Source organism: Podarcis melisellensis, assembly GCF_964234715.1.
Source record: "Podarcis melisellensis genome assembly, chromosome: 13".
NCBI classification, from domain to species: domain Eukaryota; kingdom Metazoa; phylum Chordata; class Lepidosauria; order Squamata; family Lacertidae; genus Podarcis; species Podarcis melisellensis.
Genome location: NC_138545.1, coordinates 40846109 through 40854983, shown reverse-complemented (window position 1 = coordinate 40854983; position 8875 = coordinate 40846109). Strand labels below are relative to the sequence as shown.

General features: G+C 49.2%; 1 protein-coding gene across 1 annotated transcript; it reads left to right on the top strand.

The window, feature by feature from the left end:
* The first annotated feature begins 231 nt into the window (after window positions 1-231).
* CDK5R1 (cyclin dependent kinase 5 regulatory subunit 1) lies at window positions 232-3432 on the top strand. Its single transcript, XM_081885196.1, has 2 exons — window positions 232-574; window positions 1598-3432. The coding sequence occupies exon 2, from the start codon at window positions 1744-1746 to the stop codon at window positions 2659-2661; it is 918 nt and encodes a 305-aa protein (XP_081741322.1). The 5' UTR covers window positions 232-574; window positions 1598-1743; the 3' UTR covers window positions 2662-3432.
* Window positions 3433-8875: the final 5443 nt, after the last annotated feature.

Here is an 8875-nt window from a genome sequence, read left to right as displayed (position 1 = left end):
ACGCGCTCAGAGGCGCTCTCGCCCGGGTTCCGTCGCCTTCCCGCTGGCGCCCGGCGGAGGGCGCCCCGCTTGGCAGGCGGCGCTGCGGCTGCGGCGGGAGAGGCGGGGAGGCGCGGCCGGGGCGGGGGCGGAGGCGGAGCCGGGCGGCGAGCGGCGTCTCGGCCGGAGTCGAGCAGGACGCGCCGAGCCAGCCGGGCGCGCAGCAGCCGAGAGCCGGAGTGGCCGAGCAGCGCCAGGCGGTCCGGACGCCCCGCGCCGCCGCCGCCGCCGCCCTTGCGGGCAGGGAGGGAGGGAGGGAGGGAAGGGTGGTGGGTGGGTGGTGGGAAGCGGGTGCCCCCCCACCCAGGGGTGCTGCCTGCCGTCGCGCCATCCGCGCGCCCCCCCTCTCTCCGCGCCAGCCGAAGCTCTCCACGACTGATCCGGCGCGCCTCGGAGCCGGGGGAGGGGGAGGCTGGACGGAGACCCCCCCGCAGCGCCACCTTTCTCCGCCGCCGGCGCCCCCCCCCCGAGCCAAACCGGCCCTGCAGGACCTTGGACAGAAGACGCGCCATCGGCCGAGGGAGCGCGCACTGCGGTGGGTACCACCGGGAAAGGGAAGGGTGGGATGCAGGGCGCCATGGCGAGCATCCCTTCTCTCCCCCCCTCCCTTTGAAGGGGATGCAGCAAAAAACATGGGGGGGGGGGCGGGCGGCGGAGGTAGGGAGTCCCGTATATGTGTGTGTGTGTGTGTACACGCCAGGATGGGTCGGAGGAAAACATTGGCAGGGGGGAAGGTGTCTTCGGGAAAGATGGGGAGGCAGGGTGAATGGTTTGTTGTTGTCGTTTTAAATTGCATTTGTATAGCACCGTTCCTCTGAAGATGCCAGGGTGGGTCAGGAGAAAATGGGAATAAACCACACACACACACAAACACACACACGCATCTGCTCAACGGCACATGCAAGGCACAACCGTTTGGCAGCTGCTTTGCAAAGGGTCAGCATTCGCGACGCAGCAAGTTGCGCGTCTGTAATTATATGAAATGCATGACTGATGCCCGTATAATGTGCTCAGGCAGAGCTTCCCCATGAGTGGGCAAAGTCTGTTGCTTTGGAGAGACATGTGCACCTCTGACATCATGCTGCTGGCCAAACGGGCTCCGCTCTGGCCCACCGGAGGTGCTGCCGTGATCCATCCAACACACCGGCGAGAGGCTTTTGTTTTGTTTTTTTGCTGCAGTGGGATAATATGGCTACCTCTAGGGAACGCACACGGTTTAGCACATGGCTGCGGGTGCAGAGCTCGCGCAGGGGGTCGTGCACAGGCTTCGTGTCTGCTGGAGTAGGGCAGGGTGTCAGGCCATGTCGGTAAAAATAAAAAAGGGGGGGGGGAGAGACCTAGCAACCAATGTGTATCTGAGGTGGCCTTAAAGATTTGGGAGGGGAGAAAAAAAGAGGGAAGCAGTGGAAGCCAGGAAATAATGCCAGAAAAGGATGGATGGGGACAGGAAAGGGAGGGGGGTGAGAAGGGGCTTCTGAACCCTCAGGGAGAGGGTGGGGAGTGAGATTCTGTGTGCGTGCTCCGCTCTTGCTTATCTGAACCATTTTTCCTTTGGCAGGTCTGAACTGAATCTGTAAGGCTGCGGCATAGGGGTGCTTGAAGCAGAGACCACTGCCCGTGCCCAGCCAGCAACCCCAAAGGCGGCAGGCTGACGCCCAACCCCCCTGTTCCATTCGCCTCCCTCCCTCCTCTGCTACTTGCGCCATGGGTACCGTCTTGTCCCTTTCCCCCAGTTACCGGAAGGCGACCCTCTTTGAGGATGGCTCGTCCACCGTGGGCCATTACACGGCCGTGCAGAACAGCAAGAACGCCAAAGACAAAAGTCTCAAGCGTCACTCCATCATCTCGGTGCTGCCCTGGAAGCGGATCGTGGCCGTGTCGGCCAAGAAGAAGAACTCCAAGAAGGTCCAGCCCAACAGCAGCTACCAGAACAACGTCACGCACCTCAACAACGAGAACCTGAAGAAGTCCCTCTCGTGTGCCAACCTCTCCACTTTTGCCCAGAACCAGGGCGCCCAGCCGCCGGCGCCCAACAACCAGATATCCACCTCCAAGAGCAACCTGTCCTCCGTCAAGAAGACTCCCCACCCCAACACCAACTCCACCGGCACCCCCAAGAGGGTCATTGTCCAAGCTTCGACCAGCGAGCTGCTTCGGTGCCTGGGCGAGTTCCTCTGCCGGCGATGCTACCGCCTGAAGCACCTATCGCCCACCGACCCGGTCCTGTGGCTTCGGAGCGTTGACCGGTCGCTGCTCCTCCAAGGCTGGCAAGACCAAGGCTTCATCACCCCGGCCAACGTGGTGTTCCTGTACATGCTTTGCCGGGACGTCATCTCTTCCGAAGTGGCCACGGACCATGAACTCCAAGCCGTCTTGCTCACCTGTCTCTATCTCTCCTATTCCTACATGGGCAACGAGATCTCCTACCCTCTCAAGCCCTTCCTGGTGGAGAGCTGCAAGGAGGCCTTTTGGGATCGCTGCCTGTCCATTATTAACCTCATGAGTCCCAAAATGCTGCAGATCAATGCCGACCCGCACTATTTCACTCAGGTCTTTGCCGACCTGAAGAACGAGAGCAGCCAGGAAGAGAAGAACAGGCTGCTCATTGGCCTGGACCGGTGAGCTTTCGGGCTCCCTTGCCGCTGGGATGAGGGGGAACATTTTTTCTTCTTTTTATGTTGTTTTTGTTTTCGAAACAAACTGGGACACAAAAGGTGGGCATGGGCAAGGCTGAGAGAGGACACTTGAGCCTCCGTTCTTCGGCTTGGCTTTTTGGGATCCAAAAAACAGACATATTTCAGAAAGGAGAAGTGATGTCAGGCCTTGCCTGTCTGGTTTTCTGTGGCTTCCTCTCGCCCTTAATGTCAACAAGGAGGGGGCGAGCAGGTGGGGCTTGGAGCCAAGCGCAACGCTGGCAAGACCACGGCGTCCCTTCGCCGCTTGGCTTTTGCTTCAGAGATCCTCAGCCGGGGAGGGGAGATCCATCTTGTACTTCTTAATTCCTCACCGCACGGATTGCGGAGGTGGCGAAGCAGCATTTACTGTCCTCGAGACGAAAGCGGGAGCCAACCCAGCGCATGTTGCAGAGCCTGGCGTTCTGGAAAAGGGATTGAAGGACGGGATCCGCCTCCTCTTTTTCTTCCCACCATCTTGCGCACTCGCCTGAGCGGAATGACACCAAAACAGTATTGGCCTCCGGAAAGGGACCCTTATTGCATGGAAACACGTGGCTACACCCTAGCAAAAGTGGGGAAGGAAAAGGCAGGCAGGCCCTTTGGCATGTCTCCCCTCTCGCCGCCTTTCCCTGGGGGAGGCAGCCCCTTTGGTTTACATCCATGCCAAAGGGCAAAGGTGAGATTTTGGGGGTCATTTCCTGTGACAGTACCCAAGGGGAGGGAAAAGTCAAGGTAGCCAATATGGAATGGGTGGCTGAGATTAAAGATGGCCCCAGGGAATGGGCACTCACCTAGTATTAATTTTGCTGGCAAGTTATTTAGGTGGACGTTTGATACATTTTGAGTTTTATTTTTTATTGCACAGTATATAAACTGGCTGCTTCAGATCAGAGTGACTATGATTCTGTTGAGGCCTTCTGAGCAGCTGGAATAATGGTCCCTTTTCAAGATAAACCTTTCAGGAAAATGTGAGGCTGGTGCCAGTCGCTTTGTTGTCCAGATGATTTGGTGCTGAAACCCCGATATACAGCTGATATTCTTTGTTACAGATTCCTCCCTTCCCATCCTGAAATGGAAAATTCCTTGGCATTTATTTAGCCAGCCAACCATCTTAATATTTTATGAGGGGGGGAGGGAGGGAACGTACCAAGCGGGGAAAGAATGATGACTATGTAATCATAAAGAGATCCATAGCAAACACTACAATTTCAGGAAGAGATTGTGACTAAAGAAGCTTGGGGATATTAAACTGAAGCATATACAGAATAGACACACATTTAGTATATTCTGAGATTTATATTGCTTTTTTAGTCTCTAAAAAAAAGCATGCTAGCTCCTAATATTTTTTCAGTATCCCTTCCCCCCACATTTCTGGCACTGAAACATTTGATGTAGTCCTCTAAAAAAAAAAAATTATTCCGGTGCTTAGGAATTTAATTTATTTTGCTTAGCCCTCTGGTTCTCAAAAAGGAAGAGGTTAAAAAATCTTTCTGATCAGCAAGCTTCAGGGATGGTAAATGTATATAGAGAAGAGTGGGGGGTGGGGGCGGTTGGGGAGGGAGGGAGTGGAACAACACCGAAATATACACTGAATTTTGCTCAGTTAATGACATGCCGAATTAAATGCCAATAGTCCCGGGTCTAGGATTCTGCTGAAGATGTGAACTTCCTTTACAATGGAGGTCATCTTCTCTGTATTTAAGTTCCCGTGGGACAACAGAGAGGACAAAGACGCTCAAACACTTGAGGTAGTTATTGGACAAAAGGCCAAGTTCAAAGCGTTCTGGGCTCCATCTCTGATCCTGGTGTTATGGATGCTGGCAGTCTGGCAGAAGGAAGGCTTGTCTTGTACTTAACGGTTGTTGAATAGGGTAGCTTGCAATTAACTTCAAAGCAGCAGAGCACTATTTAAATAAAAAAATAATGTAAGAGGAACAGGAAAAAAAAAGCTGTGAAATTTCAAAAGAGAAAAAAAAGGTCTGAGCTGAGAGGCTTTGAGGCAGACAGGAGCTGAGATTTTGTGAATATGAAACGGCTGCTGGGTTTGCGAAGCAGGTCCTGCCATCGCCGCCTCCGAAAGCTAGGCCGAAATCTGAGCCATTCAAAAGCGAGACACTGACTGTTAAGGGTATGTTTTGGGTTCATAGCGGGAAGGAGAGCCTTAGAGTCGCGAGGGAGGGTTTTGCGTCCTTCGCAGTGAATGGGGAATCGGGGGGTGTACAGATCTCCATTGCATGACCATTTTTGCTGCTCTAAAATGGATGGCACATATTTCATTTCAGTCCCCCCATCAACGTCAACTTGGGCGTTCCTTGCTCAGCTTCTTCGCTGGCACCTGGAGCACCTTGAAGACTAAATTCTAGCCTGTCTCTGGATAAGTAATTCTCCTAAACAACCCCCCCCCTTCTCCAAATGCTTTCCTTCTTTTCTTTTCAATATAAAAGGGAAATTATAGTTCTTTAATCAACGTGGTTCTGGAAGGTTGCGGCTGCAGTCCTATGCATGCTTACCTGGGAGAAAGCCCCAGTGAACACGGCAAGGCTTACTCCAAAGTAAGCAAACCATGGGTTGCATTGCAGAGGGAGCCAACAGCCATGTGGTGCGAAAACCTGTCTTGTTCTTTTTGTGAGTCCTGGATCCAGTGTATTTATTGGGATTTTTGTAACAGCAAACAAAAGATCAACTGATATACTTGAGTACATAAGAGCAATGAATGGGGTTTTAACGTGCTGCTATACAAAGCGAATACTTTTTAGAACAAAATCTATGCTAATAAATACAAAGGGGTGTGGGCGGGAGGGAAAAAAGGTCTTTCTTTTGTTCTTTCACCACTGCTTTCTGGTGGCGGTTTTTGCATGCCAAAAGCATCTTTTGACAAAAGGCAAAACCTTAGAACAGCTGATTGTAAAAACAAAGAAGCAAAATCGCTGTGCACAAATTTCGAGCACATCACCCTCCCCGCTCCTCCCCACCGCTGTCAAATCAGGCCCTCCTACCCTTAGGTCATTCAAATCGATATATTTTCATCTCGAGACTTCTAGACCTTTTCTAATCTTAACTGTACACAGTTCTTAAGAGTTCAGCTGTGTTCTAAATCGTTGTTACTTCTTCTTTCTTTTTCAAAAGGAAAAAAAAACTGAAAGAAAAAAAATGTGCCATTTTTTTCACTTGAAATTCTGCATACCTGTACATTTTATGTGTGGGGTGGGTTGGGGAGGGGAGAAGAGGAGAAAAAAAAACAGAAAACCTGCTAAATTCTACATGTATGTGTATGTTAAGGTTTTTGGGGTTTTTTTTTTTTTTTAGTGTGCAATCTCTTCTGTAGATATTTGTTGACCAAAATTGGTATTATTATTATTATTATGATTATTGCTTATTATTACTTAAATTAATTTATAAATTGTCCTTTTTGTATGTATGTGTATTATAGTGAGTTTGTAAGTATGTGAGGTTTATAAATATGACAAGACTGTCACAGAGCTGTGTGTGCCTGTAACTTAATGCCCCCCCCTTATTTTTATTTATTTTTGTACTGTGCTGATTAAAAATAAAATGCACTGACCATCCATTACATGATGGTTTTCAGAGCTTTGTTTTATTTATATATATATATTAAAAAACATATGCTGTTGTATGATGGCAGGAGGTGATGATAGACAATGAAGACAATTGTAAATAACAGAGCCATCGGAATTTAATTGGATTTGCCTTGTTGAGAGGCGGTTTAACGCAAGAGGCTCTTAAATCAAGGTTAAGTCAGTATGGTTCACGGGTTCTCTCCTGGTTGCCACGGAGGCAATATCCTGCAGAAAATGAGTAGGCAGAATGAAGTTTGCTGGACAACAACATCATGATAGATGGTGGCTGGGATTTTTACCAAAGATGCTGGCCTAGGTAGACCTTGATCTGATTCACCAATAGTAAACACTTAGAATCACTTAAGACTACAAACCTGTGTCCCCTTACCTGGTAGTAAAGGTAAAGGTAAAGGGACCCCTGACCATTAGGTCCAGTCACGGATGACTCTGGGGTTGCGGCGCTCATCTCGCTTTATTGGCTTTTTATTGACTAAGCCACTTCTGGCGAACCAGAGCAGCGCACGGAAATGCTGTTTACCTTCCCGCTGGAGCGATACCTATTTATCTACTTGCACTTCGACGTGCTTTCGAACTGCTAGGTTGGCAGGAGCAGGGACCGAGCAACGGGAGCTCACCCCGTCGCGGGGATTCGAACCGCCGACCTTCTGATCGGCAAGCCCTAGGCTCTGTGGTTTAACCCTGTGTCAGCCCCATTAAATCTAGCGGGACTTGTTTCTGTAAGCAGAACTGCATAGGATCTGCACTGTAAAACACAGACTTGCTCTCCCAACTCCCATTATCCCCAGCCAAGCTTTTTCAGGGTTGATGGGAGTTGTAGTCCACCTGGAAGGCTTCACTATGAAGAAACCTCAAATATGCCCTTGTGTACTTTTCACATTCAGAACACCCATCAGCGGACCCTCGGGATTCCAGTTTTTAAAAAGCAAAACAAAACAAAAGTAGGTAATGTATGGCTGAAGTCACCTCTCCATATTGTAGTTTTGAGGGGCAACGTTGTCTTGGAGGGATGGAGAGACAGAAGAGGAAAACAGGGAGGGAAATTCCTTCTTTGGAGCCAGTATCTCACAGGGAAGAGAAAGAAAACCAAGATTTGTGAATGGCATTCCTGGTATCACATGGTGCATGAGTCACAAGGCGATTCAGAAGAGGAAGTCAGTCTTGTTCATTTGCTAGAGTCCCGCTAATGAGTTTTTATTTTTTAGGTTCAGAACTAAACAATAATGCAAAGTCCTTAAGCACATTTGGCCTCTGAGGGTGCTTTCCTTCTTCATGAGCTCACAAGCACTAGCTAATCCATTTTCGACATCCTTCACAGGCTGCCTTTCTGGACTGGGGTTAATTCTTCCTTAAGGTGACAATGAAAGCTAGTTTAAAAAAAAGTAATCAAGAAACTGGAAGCAAGTTAACATTGAGGCTGCTACTGGCATTCCCTCTGTGTTTGAGGGAAGCCTTTTATCCAAAATAGAGACGTTTGCATCATGTTCACCCTTTTACAATAAAGGTATCGTGAAATGCGGGGTGTATTGCAACCAAAACAACTTGCCATGATTTCAGCAGGAGTTGTAAACTTTAAAAGCCCCATTGAGTCTGCAGCCTAAATATCTTCCATTGAGATCAACTGGATTTAAAATTGCTCACATTTCATAGAATCATAGAGTTGGAAGAGACCACAAGGGCCATTGAGTCCAACCCCCTGCCAAGCAGGAAACACCATCAGAGCACTCCTGACATATGGTTGTCAAGCCTCTGCTTAAAGACCTCCAAAGAAGGAGACTCCACCACACTCCTTGGCAGCAAATTCCACTGTCGAACAGCTCTTACTGTCAGGAAGGTCTTCCTAATGTTTAGGTGGAATCTTCTTTCGCTGGATCCTATCCATTATTTCTTAACCCTTGGGTTTTTTAAAACAACAACAACCATTTATTGGTTTATAAAAAAAGATACAAGAACCATTAAACACTTAGCAGCAACAAATGGTGTTTGTTCTATTCATTGTCAGGCTTTGGGGAAGCGGCTTCCTTTGGCCGTGGATAAGCAGAACAAAGCAAAAATAGTCTCTTAGCATTTAAAGAGATTTTAATGATCACAGCGAAAGAACAAAGAGTCCATTGTCGGAGTAAAGATGCTCCCAGTTAAGGTTTACACCCACTTCCCTTCCGGTTCACCCTTGTCACTTCCTCGTCTTACAACCTGATCTCTCAACCACTTTGCTTTCTGTCCTGCCACATCTGCTCGTCATGACCTTGGGCTGGGCGGATGTTGGCTTTCCAGTGAGAGTGTGTCCGTTGACTCTCTCTCGTCCAGTTCTTCATCTCCTAGCTGTTCACCACCCAGTTCTTCCCAACTTTTGTCTTCTTGAACTATGCCCCTTTGCAAATCACTGTTTCAAATCTATACTGTCCTCCTGCTCCTGGGAAGATTCAGGATCCTGAATTGGGAGCAGGGGGAGGGGGGAGGCTCCCACCGTTCCTCATATGTATAGTCCACTTCAGCATGGTCGCTGACATCCATTGACTTACACATCCATTGACTTACACTTACACATTACACATAAGCCTTACA